The 16,938-nt window shown below is 36.3% G+C and overlaps 1 protein-coding gene across 3 annotated transcripts in view; it reads left to right on the top strand.

Moving 5' to 3' along the window:
• UHRF2 (ubiquitin like with PHD and ring finger domains 2) overlaps window positions 1-16,938 on the top strand; it is an 87,350-nt gene that overhangs the window by 62,563 nt on the left and 7,849 nt on the right. For all 3 annotated transcript variants that reach the window (XM_032212967.1, XM_032212965.1, XM_032212966.1), the window contains exons 5-11: window positions 3,223-3,332; window positions 5,150-5,336; window positions 8,320-8,443; window positions 10,021-10,128; window positions 10,631-10,735; window positions 15,014-15,120; window positions 15,749-15,911. In XM_032212967.1, coding sequence (XP_032068858.1) covers window positions 3,223-3,332; window positions 5,150-5,336; window positions 8,320-8,443; window positions 10,021-10,128; window positions 10,631-10,735; window positions 15,014-15,120; window positions 15,749-15,911 — 904 coding nt within the window. The remainder of the gene's footprint in view (window positions 1-3,222; window positions 3,333-5,149; window positions 5,337-8,319; window positions 8,444-10,020; window positions 10,129-10,630; window positions 10,736-15,013; window positions 15,121-15,748; window positions 15,912-16,938) is intronic.

Below are 16,938 nucleotides of genomic sequence, written 5' to 3'. Positions count from 1 at the left end.
AGCCCAGAGCTTGTGCTGCCAAACTTCTGCTTTGAACCTGTTCATCATCTGGAGCGGAAGTAGCACATGCTAAATGTACGGAGAGCTCTCCGCATTCACATCAGAAGGACCTCTTCTTTGAGATGCAGAGTCTTTGCTCGTCTCCTTTCAGCCATCCACGATGGGCAACAAGGTTACCCCATCTTCTTTGAGACATATCAGGGCTTACATTGCAAAGGCCTATGAGTTACAACTTTACCACTGCCAAGAAATATTACCACCAACTCTACCAGGAGTGCGGCAATGACTGCAGCATGACTGCAGGCCTCGATAGAAGAAATCTGTCGAGCCACCACCTGGGCTTCTCCATTCCCCTTTCATCAACCATTACAAGTTGGACATCTTTGCCTCTGCAGAGGAGGTCTTTGGTAGGCAGGTTCTGCAGAGAGTACACAGCTTATGGGACTTTGGACTGGACTGTGGCCCACCTGTAAGGACAAGCCAGGCTTTGGTATGTCCCATTCCTGGATGCTATCTCCATCACTATGGAGAATGGGTGTTGGTCTTACCTGATATGCCCATTCTCTGGGAGATGGAATAGCATCCAGCCCCACCCAGATAGGTGTTCAGTCCTGGACCTGATAGGAGACATTTCTTCACCGCCACACGTCAGTCTGCAGCAACACCTTTGTCAAAAAGCTGGAGAAGCTACCAGAGGAGGCATGTTGTCACATCCGATTGGATGACAGATGAAGTAAACCCCTTTCATTCCTGGATGCTATCTCCACCTCCCAGAGAATGGGCGTATCAGATAAGGCCAATGCCCATTCTGCCTCTGGGTCAACACCTTAACTACTATATCATGCTTTAACTCATGTTGTTCTCTTTCCAGTTATTATTTGAAATACGTAAACTACAATTCTGGAGAAATCGGCTCAGCAGAAAATTCTGTTCATTATAGGCTTACTTTTGATAACTGAACGTAAATCACAGCCTATTTTTTTTTCATAATGATAGGTCTGGTTTTGTAGCTTCAGGGACAGATTAATTCAACTTATATAGAAATTAAGATGCTTAGATTTTGGTTTTTAGAAATACCATGAAATTACAAAGGAAATGATACACCAGAAATATGACAGTATTGTAGTGATTTCTGTGTTTCAGGAACATAGCAAGAAGCAACATTTCAACCATGTTATCCTTCTGATTTGCCAGAACATTTTGGCTTTTTGAAAATAAAGAGTATGCAAATGGAATACTTCACTGTGGTAATTTTTGCCTTCCAGAAGGAAGAATTCTCTCTATATATAGTTAATCAGTGTTCTCAAATGTGAAGTAGACTTAGGTCTCAGAATTGAACTTGGCAAGAAAAGAGAAATTACTCAGCACCGAAAAAATGGCTGAATTAGCAGAGCAGTGTTATGTTTGGACAAGAGGCAAGAGCAGGAGGTGGATGTATGTGCTCTTCCCCTTTCTCCTCAGCTTAAATGTTTTTTCCACTTTGCAACAAGCTTTTGAGAGAGCTGAAACAAGTCACCAACTCATTAGTTTTCTTTCCCTCAGAGTATGCTTATTTCAGCATTCTCATAATCCTGTGGAATGAAATATTTTGGCTATGTATTGATCTTCATTGTGGTAGCAGAGGACTGCCAATATCCTGAAAGAGAACAGCCCTTTTGTAAAATCAGAAAGAATAATAAATATAATGAACGCATCTGCAAAAAAAAAAGGATAATAGCAGAAAGTAGCATAGTTAAACCTTAAATAATTTATTTTCTCTTACATCAGAAGACTCTTGAGTATCTCCCTGAATACATTAGAAAAGATAAGTTCTTCGTAAGTTTTATTCATGGAAATAACTACAGTCCTTTGTGCCTGGAAATGTATAAAGCTAATGATTGGTAATACTGAAGAAAATCTAAAAGCAATTTACATTTAAGTTATATTATAAATCCTGATGTATTCACTTATCATTGTTGCCCACTTAATTGATGCTACAATTAGCAAGTTAGTAGCCATATGAAATAAATGAATGAGTAAATTACTTTTTTAATTATTTAAGTTACTGTTTCAATTATTAAAAAGCCCTAAATAAAGAAGCAATTACAGGTATTTCATAAGGAAAAGAATGAAGTATATTTCAAATTTAGGCAAACTTTATTGCTGGCAATTTGCTTAAGCAATGTGTGGCAATTCATGATAAAAACTAGATTTGAATATGTAGCTTTGCCAATAACGCAGCATAAGATATTAATGGATTTATGTGAAGGGATGTGGTTTATGCAAGTTTATCCTGTTTTTTGTTTTGTTTTGCTTTAATTTGCTTTGCTTTGTTTTCAACAACACATTTGTTGAAGATGTTTTGAAGATGAAAAATTAAGCAAGTTAGATTGGTAAGCTTATGTTTCTCTGTATGGAACTCTTGCAATATTATATAGTGACAGGAAGGCTAACTAGAAGATGTATTTCATTAATTAAACTACTATCCAGTATTATACTCTGAAAATATAAAGAGTATTTCCTGCTAGAGTTGAATATGCTTGTACATTTAATTACACAGAAATAAATAAACATATTTTGCTTGTCCAGTATAAATCAGATCTAAAATCAAAAGTCTTCATCTTTTAATTTCACAGTTCTAATTTAGATGTCAGCTATGCTAATATCTTGTTTCTTTAATTTTTTTCTTTGATTTCACCTGATTTCTAAATATGTTATATTCTTGGCTCTTTAAAAATATATGCCCTCAAGCATATTAGTTTCCTTATTTACTTGGTTCCATTTCTATTGGCATCATATGAGTTTATTTGAAAGTGCTTTGCATGGTTGTATTTATTTCTATATTGATCATTAAATATATGTAGCAAAATGAAAATAAAATTTAGGTTGGTTGTTCCTTTATTGTTGATCTTTTTTCTGGTTGATAATATTGGTTATTTGTGATTTCTTTTCTTAATATAGTTGTTAATATGTAAATTGTTGTTAATGCTATAGTTTGATATTTCAAGTAGATGCGTTATTTGGTTTTTTAATATTAGTGAATATTTTCTGGATTAATATTATAATATTGCTATTTCAGAATTGAGTTTGAAGCATGCTTCTATTTAGTTTTTAGTTCAGTCTGTGAATCTTCTTCAAGCATATAATGTATACTGCACAGTAATTTTATGTTGTGTTCCATTGAATAGCGTTAACACTAGACTGAGAAAAATTGAGTTGAATATTTTGTTTTTTCATTTTCAGGAGCCCAGAAGATGTAATAAATGATTGCAAACTATGTTTTATAGAAGAAATATACAAGATTGAAAAACCAGGAGCATATCCATTGACATTTGCAGATGGAGAGTTCAAAAGTAGGTATTTAGTCTGCCCATTAAAGGTTTCCCATTTTTGAATAGTATTTTAAACATACTATTAAAAGAAATATTTGATTAATATATTCTTCAATACATATACAATTCATAGAGATAATTTTATATTACAATGTGATTTAGATATTTGTAGATAAAGATATATGTAAAGAAAATCAGAATACAATGATTTGTTGTCTGCAAAGATTTGCACATTTATGCTTTCACTGCCATATATTTAAACGTTGCTTATTCAGCCAACCTCCTTTGTTAATTATTGTCTTTTATAGGCCCAAGGTGGCACTAGAGAGTAATCCTACAGCCTTTCTTCAGTCCCGACTACTATAGTAAATTACTGCTTGATTGAATTTATAGGAAAGAAAAGAAATTATAGGAGGAAGAGGACATATTGAAAGAATGCTCAGATGACTTGGGCAGGCTTTCTTCAACAGGCGTTTCTCTAGGAGACATAATCAACAGCCCAAGTAGCTCTCTTCCACTTGCCCAAAGAACTATCTTTTCCCCAGGTCCTTAGTGAGGAAGGAAAGAGTTTTTAGATAGATGAAAAACTGCCTACCAGGGACTCAGTGCAAGTATTTTTTTCCAGTGTGATTTGACATTCCAGGCAACAGTTTCAAATGAATCCGTTTGGCCTAATGGTTAAAGCACCAGGCAAATAAACAAGAGGCTGTGATTTCTAGTCCCACTTTAGGCATAAAAGGTGGCTGGGTGATTTTGGGCCAGTCATTCTGTCTCAACCCAACCCACTTCACACACTTGTTGTGGGAAAAATAAGAAGTAAGGAGTATTAGGTATATTGGTTGCCTCAAGTTATTTATAAATAATAATAATAATAAATATCTAATATTCTTCTCCTATTTTCCCCACAATAATCTTGTGAGGTGAGTTAGGCTGAGCAGAGAGAGTGAGCCAAAGTTACCTAGCCGGCTTTCAGGATTAGAACTTAACATTCTCCTGGTTTCTATCTTGGTGCCTCTTAAGTCAGTATTATCCTCCAGTTACCTCAAGGAAAGAGGCATTTTGGTGTCTCCTTAGACCAGATACTGGTTGAAATCAAGAGGAAGATACTCTTTCTTCCCCAATATAAAACCACAAATGCAAGGAATTCAGAAGGCTGAATTGAATTGCCACCTAAAGGAGCAGCTAATGCACCAGCAACAGTCTAGAGACTCTTCTCTGCCATGTTTACAGGGGATCCAAGTGACATAAGTTATCAAGATCCCTTACTGGAAGGCAAGCTTCATCTAGTCTTCCAATATTAATTTTCTATCTCCACAGATGCTGGGGTGCTTTTCTTTGTTTATATATATTGGACTATGTGTTCCTGTAGTTTAAAACTTTTCTACATGCATTTTGGGAAATCGTAAGACAATATGCATTTTTAATAATATGATAACGTTTCCTCTGACTTTGTATTTATGTGCATCAAGACATAAAAAATGTGTGATGCAGCTCTCTCCGCAAATATATTCTGTCCAGTAACAAATAGTAAACACTTCATAGTTCATGATCTTGAATGAATGACTGTCTGGTAGCTTGCAATCACTTGCATTTCAATTTGTTTTCCTGATGGCTGTCACCCCAGGAAGCCAAGCTAGGGAATCTTGATTATCATTGTATTTGCTTTTTCAGAAGCAAAAAAAAAAAAAAAGGTTTTAACAATCTAGGCATTAATACCTGCTTATTAATATTTTCAATATTGTTGTTTATATAATTATTTTTCTGTGCAGCTGGTGTTCAAGGCCCTTTTAATCACTTTATTTCTCTTACTTTCTTTTACTTTCTTTTCTTCTTTGCAGGGAAGAGTGGTCCTGAATGTAAACATTGCAGAGCTGACCCAGATAAAGAATGCCGATTTTGTTCTTGTTATTTATGTGGTGGAAAACAAGATGCACACATGCAACTTCTCTGTGATGAGTGTAATATGGCTTACCACATATATTGCCTGAACCCACCACTAAGCAAAATACCAGAAGATGAGGACTGGTAAGAAAAACACACACACACACACACACACACACACACACACACACACACACAGACACTTTTTTTTCCTTTTAATTGGTTTTATTGAAATTTTCTTGTTTTGATAGTAGTGAGGTACCCAGAGTTATTGGGAATCTGGCAGCACATACATACATACTTACTTACTTACTTACTTACTTACTTACTTACATTGGGTATGTATGTATGTATATGTGTGTGTGTGTGCGTGCATGTGTGTTGCATTTGTGCTGATAAATAAATAAAGGGAGACTAGTATAGATCTATTTCAAGCTATTTAGCTCTCATCAGCTAGCCATACCCTTACTGAGAATCCAACCTGGGCTGTATTACATATTAGGCAGTTATATTAGCCACTAAGCCACAGGCTCTCCTCCTTTATCAGCTAAGCCAGGGAAATAGGTATGTATTGTGTCAAAACCCCTGTTATGCCCAAATATGGGCGGGAGCATACTGCTTCCCTTTTCTGTCTTATTGGCTCACTCTGGGAGCCATCCAGGCAGAAAGCCATATATACCTGTTCTGACCCCCCTCGTCCCACACCAACACACACTCCGAGCCAAAGATAAGTTATGGCATTTAATTAACAGACAGACAGATCCTTGGCAGCAAATCAGCACAGACAAGCTTGGGCAGCAATCCAGCACAGAGAAGGCTTGGCAGCAATCCAGCCTACCAAGCTCACAATAATGTTCTCTGACATTAATTCCTGCATTGACTTCTGCAAGAGGGGCATGTGCACAAGCAGTCTTTTTATAGTCTGGAGAGGAGCCTAATGACCACCAGCTGAGTGCAATTACCTCCTGAAACTGCGCAACTGTTCCTTACGCCTATTAGCTCTTCAGTGCCGAGCATCCAGGAACAACTCACTGCTGGCGTCCGGCTCACTCTCCCTTGTCTCCTCCCCACTGGTCCAAGTCTCAGGCGCCTCCTGGTGGCCAACCTGCATCTCTGAGCCCTGCTCGGAGTCGGAACCCTGTCCAGGGTCCTCCAGAGCCGACTCATAGGGCCCCTCGTTGTCGGAGTCTGGTGGCAGCTCCAATGGCTCCTACTGGGCCACAACAGTAACCATAGGCTTATTGTATAGTAAGTTGATTACTCCTGTTCCTTTTACCAGCGAGAGTTTCTAAAGAAAGATCAATTCCTTCTGTAATTTATAGGTGTGGAAATTCAAATATTCGCTTTACCCTGTTGTACTCAGAATTGAAAGAGTTGGTTTGTTCATAACCTTCAGCTCTGTGATTTACTTAGCTACTTGTGACAGGAACCAAATAGAAGCTGTGTTTACCAGGAGATTGTTTGCAGTTCTTTCCAAATGTTCAGAATTTCAAAATAATTGCAGTCTTTTAGGAATTAACATTATTTAGAAGCTAAATTTGGAATGTCATACAGTTTTTGTAGAATGAAGAATTTTGCAAGTATTTGCTGAGATAGTAAGTTTTTTTGTTCTGCTTATCATAGAGAATATCCAGGAGTTGTTGAGCATAAAACCTGTCTAATTAGAGTAACTATCATTTAACAGTTCTTGCTCAAATCAAGGCTTAATTATCTTGGACAGTGTAATTGTTATATTGTTCGCTTAGCCAGCTGTTACCAAATGTGATATCCTAAACCTGCAGCTGCAGGAGATAGTGATGATCACAGCTTCCCTCATATAACTCCTACATTGGAGAAATGTATCAGATTTGTCCTAGTGTGTTTTTGTTTCTTCTATGCTGTAATGATTATAACATGGGATCATGGTTTAATTTTGCATTTTATAGAACACAGTGTCAAATCCAAACTTAAAGCCAAGAAAGAAGCAGCAAATTATGCCTAATTTTGCCCTGTTTATTTCAAGATCAAACCCCTTATACAATATTTTGGGAGAAATATATGGTATGGTTAGATACCCCACCTAATATATTGGACGAAATGTTCCTCTATGATCACATGATTGCAGTCTAGGTGCTTGACAACCAGTTTGCATGAATGACAGGTTGTAGTGCCCCATGATCACATTGTTGTCATCTGCCACTTACCCTAGCAGCTTCCCAAGAAAGTCAGTGGGGAATCTGTCAGGAAGGTCGCAAGTCACTGGGATAAGTCTGCCCCACCTGTATACTTTCCCCCTAGTCCTTCTGTGCTCGTACCAGCCATTACTGCATACCTCTTTTCATCCTTCCCTGCACGCCCTTCCCCACCCAGCATTAGCATTAAAGAGCTGTGGTGGCGCAGTGATTAGAATGCAGTACTGCAGGGCTAACTCACTGTTCAGTTCAGGAGTTCAATTCTGAGTGGCTCAACGTTGACTCAGCCTTCTATCCTTGCAAGGTCAGTAAAATGAGGACCCAGATTGTTGGGGGCAATATGCTGACTCTGTAAACTACTTAGAGAGGACTGTAAAATAACTGTGAAGCGGTATATAAGTCGAAGTGCTATTGCTATTAGCCCTACCCGGCTGCCAGTCTAGGACTTGCAATTTCTGGGTCTGGCTTCCCCACTGACTTTGGTTATGGAAGCCAGCAGGAAGTTGTCTCATGTAACAACCATAGGCTTCAGTTAATGAAGGCAACAGACACTCGAGAGAGTGCCATCATTAAGTGATCTGTTTATGCTTTATCAATTAGTGGTAGAAATTCCAGTCCCAACTGATATAAGCCAAATTATCTAGTGTAGGTCTTGAACTGAGACTTTGGAGATTTAATCAGTCATGGAGTTTGCTTGATGATTTTGAATCAATTTGTAAATCTAATGTCTGTTACACGATACTATGGTGGTAAAATTATAGCTACTTGAACAAAAAATACAATAAATAAACAATATCCCTATGATTAAAAGAAGAAAGGGGTTTCAAGAAATGTAAATACAAAATATAAAACCACAAGGAGTTGTGTTTCAGATGCATATTGTATAAAATTCATATATTGGTATTATTTGTATTTTATTTATAGCTTAACAGATTTTAAAATAATTAATATTTTAGGTATTGTCCTTCCTGTAAAAATGATTCTAACGAGGTTGTAAAAGCTGGAGAAAAGCTCAAACAAAGTAAAAAGAAAGCAAAGATGCCCTCTGCCTACACTGACAGCCAACGTGATTGGGGCAAGGTAAATAACATTTAGATACCTTTGTATGTATTCTCTCTAAACATTTATTTCCTCACTTATAAACTTCAAGCAGTTTCAAGAATCTAAAAAAAGTTTTAAAAAATAATTGTTTACTAATACCCTCCATAGCTTCATAATCCCAAGTATGAAATGTAATTCCCACATAAAATAAACCCCAGAAACAAAAACTCAGACAAGTTATTTAAAATCACTATTAGCTGCTACTTCCCCTGTCTGAAACAAAGCATTTTTGGTTCAGTTTAAACATCATACTTAAGTATGATTTTTCGTAAACATAGTATGGAATTAAATCATGATTAGGAATTGAAATTATTTTAGAGTGTGCTTTTTTCCCCTTCCGTTTTGCTAGCAAAGTCAAATGAAGTTTGTTATTTTAGAGTAGTTTTTAAAAGTAACTACAGTCATTTAAAAAATCTGGTTGCTTGGGTGGTGCAGTGGTTAGTATGCTGTACTGCAGGCTACTTCTGGTGACTGCCAACTGCCTGCAATTTGGCAGTTCAAATCTCACCAGACTAAGCCTTCCATCCTTCTGAGGTGGGTAAAATGAGGACCCAGATTGTTGACGGCAATATACTGACTCTGTAAATTGCTTAGAGGGCTGTAAAGCACTATAAAGTGGTATATAAGTCTAAGTGCTATTGCTATTTAATTAATTAATTAATTAATTAATTTATGCCACAGAACCCCAAATTAATTGTTTGCAATATCTTTTGCATTATTTTAGATTACCATGACATTTATGGTACCAATTACATGAAAATAGATGTTTTGGTTTTTTTAGCATATTACTATTGTATTATTTATTTTATTTCTCAAACATGAATATTTCAGTGCTTTGTATGTGAATGATTTTGAAAAAGAATATTTCAGATATTCAGTTAGTTGAAAATACATCAGTGAAGATGGATAATATTTGAATTAAAGTCTTAACTGGGTTCTAATCAGTTTTTGGGCGCAATTTAATAAACGTATGAAGATTTAGTTAGCTTGTACTATGGCATCTAAAAATGTTCCCTATATCACTATGAACCTGTCTGTTTTTAAAAAAAATATTGAGATGAGGATTAATAATGGAATTTAATCGAGACGGTTGACTGGTTCCAATGAAATATTTTATTCTACCTATTCTGGATGGAGAATTCTGAAAATATTCATTAAAATGTATGTTAGGAAATATTTAAATATAGTAGTCCACATTTATCCATAATGATTGGGCCAGGACCACCCTCATTCAGTGATAATAAGGCATAAAGTCTTGTGACCATGTTGAATAACGACAGCAACTCTGGTAAACAATTTAATTCTTATGCTATCTTTTATGTGCTGCTAATAGGGAAGTTTGCTGGTTTTATATATAATTCATAGTAGCTGTTCTCAAAAAAAATTAGCAAAGCCTGCGATCATTTTTTTATTGCTCACCAGTCTGGTTTCAAAACAGCGCTTGAATACACTTATCTCAATAACTGTGAACTAAAACATTGCTAAAACACATATTTGTTAATAAACTTTCACAATTACTATGATTAATTGCTTGCTTGTTCTTCTGATGATGGTAGGGCATGGCCTGTGTTGGCCGTACTAAGGAATGCACTATTGTTCCTTCTAACCATTATGGACCTATACCTGGTGTTCCTGTTGGAGCAACATGGAAATTTAGAGTGCAGGTATGTAGATATATTTTCTATATACTGGTTTCTACTCTTTTTCAGCATTGTGTCATTTGCATGAGTGCATAAATCATTACTTGGGTTTTTAATGTCATATTTGAAGCCAATTATTTTTTATGTTGTACTAGTAGCTGCTTTTGAATTTTTCCCATTGTCATGCAGATTTATTGACAGAATCTCATCAGTATATCAGTATAAGTTAACCTTTTATGATGCTGGGTTAATATCTTTATTGTAAGATAAATCTTTTGTCTTGAATAATTGCCAAACATAAATTTACTGCTCTATGGACTCAGGTATTAAAGTTACCGTTTAAAAAATGTCAGCATTATAATATATGACAAAATATTTTTGAAACTGGGAAGTGTTTTGAGTACAATTCAATAGCTTTTGAGTACATTTTTTCAGGAAAATAAGATAAAAGTATTTAAATTAGATGCACTGATATTTCACATGCTATTAAAAATAGGAACATATTTTAAACTTGTTTATTTTAAAGGTGAGTGAAGCAGGTGTTCATAGACCTCATGTTGGTGGAATCCATGGACGTAGTAACGATGGAGCCTACTCCCTTGTGTTGGCTGGAGGATTTGAAGATGAAGTTGTAAGTTCTATGTTCTGATTAGTTTATGTATTAATGCTCTATTGGATTGTTTTATCTCATCCTATGTAAAGATATAAACATGCTGGTAAAATGTTTTTTAATATTTAAAATGCATATATTTTTGTGTTAGCAAAATGTCAGTGGGTCCTAGCATTCAGTTATACTGAGATTCTAACTGGAGAAGGAGAGAAAAATTATAGATGTTTATTAATCTGACAGCTTGAATGATTCACCTTAACTAGCTAAATCAGAATTGATATTTAGCCAGAGGCAGGACATGATATTTCTTTCTGTTGCTAGGAGTTGTTTTTGGCAAAAGAGATTTGTATTGGAGACTTAGAATGAAGCTGTAGTTATGTTGTCCGACTATAGAAAGAAACAACAATAAAATGTAAAGCAAAGTTTGATTATCTAGGTAGTAGTTAATGTTGGAAGATAAATTAAAGGAAGCAGGAAAGGGCACTACTGTACAGAATACTTCTTTTTACAATGTACTCTCTATTACAGTGGGTCTTAACCTTCCTAATGCCGCGACCCTTTAATACAGTTCCTCATGTTGTGGTGACCTCCAACCATAAAATTATTTTATGTTTTCCATATTTTTTTGAAAATATGTGTTTTCCGATGGTCTTACCTCTGTGAAAGGGTCATTCAACCCCCAAAGGGGTCCCGACCCACAGGCTGAGAACCACTGCTCTATTAAATAAGATATTTATTTTTTACTTCTGACCTTTGTACAGGGCTTATACAATAATTGTAACAATAGAGGGAAAACATTTTAAAAGAAAGGCTGTTGGGTGATTTTGGGCCAATCATAAGTCCAATGTACTTTGCAGTGCTATTGTGAAGAAAATGGAAGGAGGGCATGGTGGGTTCTGGCAGCCGCTACTGCCAGTTTGTTTGTGATGCGCGCTGTACGCACATGCACAGTACTAGAAAATGCTTCTGCGCATGTGCAGAAGCCAAAAACAACATGGTGGCCCCTATGGCACTGCCGGGAGAACTGGTTCAGGGGCGTGGCAGGCTTGGGTCGCTGCCAGTTCCAGTGACCAAGGCTGCCAAGTTACTACTGGTTCGGCTGAACCGGTAGGAACCCACCTCTGGAGGAGGGAATATTTTATTAGCAGGGGTCTCTAATCTTGGTAACTTTAAGACCTGTGGACTTGCCTGGCTGGCTGAGGAATTCTGAGAGCTGACGTCCACAGGTCCTAAAGTTATCAGGGTTGAAGATTAAGCTGCACAAAATAAAGATGGGAAATGTATCTAGCAAATGAAAAAAAAGGTATTTCAGCAGTGCAACCAAACATACATTCATATAATTTTATTAGAATATTTACTAGAATTTTGGCTTTCATAAGTTGCTTATGAAATTTATAAAACATTTCTATTTACTAGATAATTTATTAACATTTTTTATTGTGTAAATCCAGCTTATCAACTGCTACAACGTTTGGTTGATTTAGTCAGGTACATCTGATAGTATTGAATTGGTGCTAACTGGCATGCTTTGATATTTAATTAATGTTTCTTTTTATTTATTATCCATGGTTCATGTTTGTATACAAAGTACCTCAAGATATAATGTACTTGTGTGTTTTGTCCTAATTCCTCAGGCCTACAATTTTGTGATTAATACAGACAGTATACTAATAATGTTGTTATAGATTCCTTTTAGTTTATTGGTATCATTTGCCATTAAATGCTAATTAGTTTTTACTGAAATGATGCATTTTACTTTATAGTTGATGCTAAAAATCAGAATACTTCAAAGGAAAAGGTGCATAAGCCTTCAAACATTTCTCTTTATTTCCCCAAACAACCATAGAAGAATAGCAGCTCTCAAACAGATTTAATTCATGCTCCCACGCTTGAACCAGTTAAACGTTTAAGTCTTGCTAAGTGCTTTATTAAATTATTTTGGAGGGGAGGATAGTTTACATCGTGTGCAATGGATATAGCCAGGGAGAGAAAGATCAGTAATTTATCATATCTGTGAGGTCCGAATTCACTCAAAGCCATTAAACTGGATTTGAAATTGTTCAAACTCACCCTTTGCTAATACCGTGTTTTCCTGAAAATACAACATACCCCAAAAACAAGACCTGGCCCAATTTTCATGCATGCACCTAATATAAACCCTACCCCCAAAATAAGCCCTAGTTAAGCCCCTCCCACCATCTGGTTGTATGAGGTGAGGTGCATGCGTAAAAATCAGGGTGGGGGTGGAGCTGCCCCATGAGCCCCGCGCCTACTTACATTAGGACTGCTGTGGCCACGCCTCTCATATCCCTATACCTGTTGTGCTACTGCCCAACTTCTGCCATATGGCTCATCGCGCAGCCCATGCAAGTGTCTCCGAGCTATAAAGCTGATTAAAACAGTTTTAACTTCTGGAGCATTTTTCCCCCCAGGAAATAATTTAAAAGGCTATCATCAGCTATCCATTTCCTTTTGGCTAAACTCTAAATGCATTCCGACCATTTCCACTTGACTGCACTTCATTTCACTCTTACTTCCCTTCTGAGAAGGCAGAAAAGAATGCGAACCAAGTATGCATATGGTATGCCTCCACTCATGGCAGGAGGCTGTGTGGCATGTTGTGCCACTGCTCACACAAGCACTGACATCAGCATGACATGCCACACGGCGGCCTGCTGCATGTGGGAACATGAGATATGCATACTTGACTCCAGGGTGGATTTGATTTAAATCAACTCGATTTAAATCATAATTTTTAAAAAACAACTGTCATCTCTGTCCTGTAGCAGCTCCTCCTCTGACCCACTGTTGACTTACTGACAGTCCCAATATTGCAGAATATGCAGCCTCATGCTAGTAACTAAGCTCCCTTTCATGCTGAGTAAGCTAAATTATTAATGTGTCTTAAATAGAAAACTTACCTTTAGACAGATTTTTACTCCAAAAGCATTTTATTAAAATAAATTTAATTTTTTAAAAATCTGATTTAAATTTTTAAAAATCCATTAAAAAAACCCAAACCATTGATTTTTATCCACCCTGCTCGCATTCTTTTTTTCCTTCTCAGAAGGGAAGCAAAAATGAAAGAAAGTGTAGTCAAGTAGAAATGGTTGGTGTAAAGGAGTTTAGCCCAAAGGAAACGGATAGCTGATGATAACTTTTTAAAATATTATTTCCCCCCCCCCCCTCCAGAAGTTAAAACTATTTTAATCAGCTGAAAAACAGCTTGGAGACAGCTTGCACAGGCTGCGTGACGAGCCATGTGGTATCTGGCTGCAAGCAGCCACAGAAGAAGTCGGGCACCCAGCGCGGCAGATGTTGGGGTGTGGGAGGCATGACTGCAGTGGTCCTAAGGTAAACGAGTAAGACAGTCCCTGAGACCTGGTGCTTTTAGTGTCCCAAAGGAAATAAGACTGGGTCTTATTTTGGGGAAACACAGTAGTAGACTAAGATATTAATAAAAGTAATTATATCCATATATACTGTGTATATAATACAGTACAGCTTCAAGAATTGTGATGAAACAAAAAGCCAGTCATATACCTACAGATGTACAAAAACCAGAATAGTTGACATTGTTAAGGCAAACTGCTAGAAAATATTGAATGTCAAAAAAAAAATGTCAATATGCCAAAATATACAGTAGTTGACCTTTTTTAGAATAACAAACACAATAAAATATTTAGGCAGTTTATAGTTGTATTCACTATTTTTACAGTATAGATGGAAAAGGTGCATTGATATGTGTTGATGTCCCCCAGCTAATGAAATTCTTGGAAAGTTTTTGCAAGTCTTTTAATCCTGAAATTTGAGGATAATATACTTGACATTCCATAAATCTTGTAGAAAGCTGTTATTAGATCCAGCTCTTTGCCACTAAGTCAAATTTGCTATATTCACATCTATCCTGGATATAGAACAGATATAATGGGAGAGTATGGAATGTGAAGATTGGGGTTGAAAAATCCTTCAATTTATACTCAGAATGAGAATGTCATCAGTATTCTGTTCCCCTCTTGCACCACATGTAAATTGGTCCTTCTAAGACACTGCCTACTGAAGTTAATGCTTTTTTGTGTTTTTAGATAGATGCATTTGTATGCAAACACATATGAACATAACCGCACACAAATACCTCCCCAAATATCTGTGACCACACCACATAAAGTGTTGGCATAGTTATATATCACAGCTGTTATTGAATGAGACTCATTCTCATTTTCATCTTCTACTTGTATGTTTCAGACTATCCTCGATCATAATTTCACATTTTAAAGGATAATTTATCTTCTTATCTAGGACCGAGGTGATGAATTTACTTACACTGGGAGTGGTGGAAGAGATCTTTCTGGCAATAAAAGAATTGGGGAACATTCATTTGATCAAACTTTAACACACATGAACAGGTGCTTTTAAAAATATTTCCTATTTGTTTTTTAAGGAGCAAGCATTCATTTTTAAGGAGAAACTGTGCACTTTCAAACAGGTAATCATCCTAAGTCTGTTGCGTCTTATAGGTTGCTAAAGCATCTTAGAGGTACCTTGGAAAATTAAAGTGCTGTGATAAATCAAGATGCTAGGCAAAAGTGGATTGCAGCTTTTCCTGTAGAGGGAAAACAATATTTCTGCTTATCGCTATCTTGTTGATGGAAGGATAAAGTGGAACAGGTTACAGAGGGAAGACCTTTAATGTTTAGTTTTAATAGCTGAATAAAGTTAGGAGCCCTTCAAATTGTGGAACACCTGCATCTGGCGGCTGAAGCTTTGTGTGCCTGAATGCAGCACTCTTATGTTTTTGTGAAGGAAGAAAAAGGAGGATACATTTAGACTTGAGATGGGCATACTGTTTCCATAGGAACAAACTGCAGTTGACTCATAGTGATTCTATGCTTAACTAGCCTACTGTATGCTCTGCTGACTATAGAGTATTAAATTGCAATGGTTTGGCATGTCATGATAATCCTCACTGATGGTCTAATACTTTAAGAAATATTCTGTTGTATTGAAAGACTTTTAAAAAATTATTTTTTTCAGGGCCCTAGCTCTAAATTGTGATGCTTCATTAGATGACAAAAATGGAGCTGAGTCTAAAAATTGGAGAGCTGGGAAACCAGTTAGAGTTGTTCGCAGTTCAAAAGGTCGAAGGATCAGCAAATACGCACCAGAGGAAGGCAACAGATATGATGGCATATACAAGGTAAGTATTGTTCTTCTGTTTGTCTTGGAAAATATTGATAATGAAGTCCTTTTTTTAACTGTAAAACATATTGATTTAAAAGGCGCATTGTATGATTTTTTGTGATTTCTGGATGTTACTAATGGCACATTTTGAGCATTCAGTAACCTTCTGATCTGTCATAGTGGGTTTAAAGAAAGCCCTTTGTGTGCACAGCTTTCTCTTCATGCAGTTTTGGATTCAACACATTCTAAAAAGTATGCCCAGTTAACATCAGTAATCAATTTATTATACTGTTGTATTGGTTATCTATTATTTCAGCTTTTGCACAATGTATCTGAGTTGATGGAGGGAGAGAAGGAATTGATAATTGAATATATATTTAGTAATTCAATAATGTGTGCATTTTTTAAAAAAATGGTTTCTATTTATAGCATAGGAAACAGAGTTTTCAGCTGTTGGCATCTTTTTGATGATTTATGTAAACGTCTTCAGCTAACTTTTTCTATTATTTATCTTGATTTGCAAAAAAAATAAATCTGCCACTACCAGTAAAAAAATGTCTTTTGATTCTTAGAAAATGTGGGATATATACTTTTTAGAGAAACGGTCTGGTTATCAAAGGTTACTTATTGTGGAAGTCAATATTAAGTTCTTTCTTTACAATACCATTGCTTAGGAAGTCCACTACAACACAGTGGAGATGATCAGAAGCAAGATAGATAAATTGAGATCAATACCTCAACTTGCCTTTGTATGTAAGTTGCTTTTCAGATAGCATAAGTTTCTTTCCTAGAACTAATGTATATGTAGAGAGAAATTGTTATATCTAGATATGCTTGGATGTAAAAGATCCAAAATCCACTTCAAGTTGAGATTTAGATCTGGTTTAACATGTCAACTGCCTAGCACTTCCTATGATCTCTGCTAGGAAGGAGATTAGGAAAATATATCCCATTTACTTTTCTGGGATCTTTAATCTACAGCTGTTCATTATTTCTTTCTAGAGAGTTTTTCTGACATTGAACATTGGTTCCAGGCAAATACT

Source organism: Thamnophis elegans, chromosome 3 (genome assembly GCF_009769535.1).
Source record: "Thamnophis elegans isolate rThaEle1 chromosome 3, rThaEle1.pri, whole genome shotgun sequence".
In the NCBI taxonomy this organism is placed as follows: domain Eukaryota; kingdom Metazoa; phylum Chordata; class Lepidosauria; order Squamata; family Colubridae; genus Thamnophis; species Thamnophis elegans.
The sequence above is the reverse complement of the archived record's forward strand: the minus strand, read 5'-3'. Positions and strand labels throughout refer to the sequence as shown.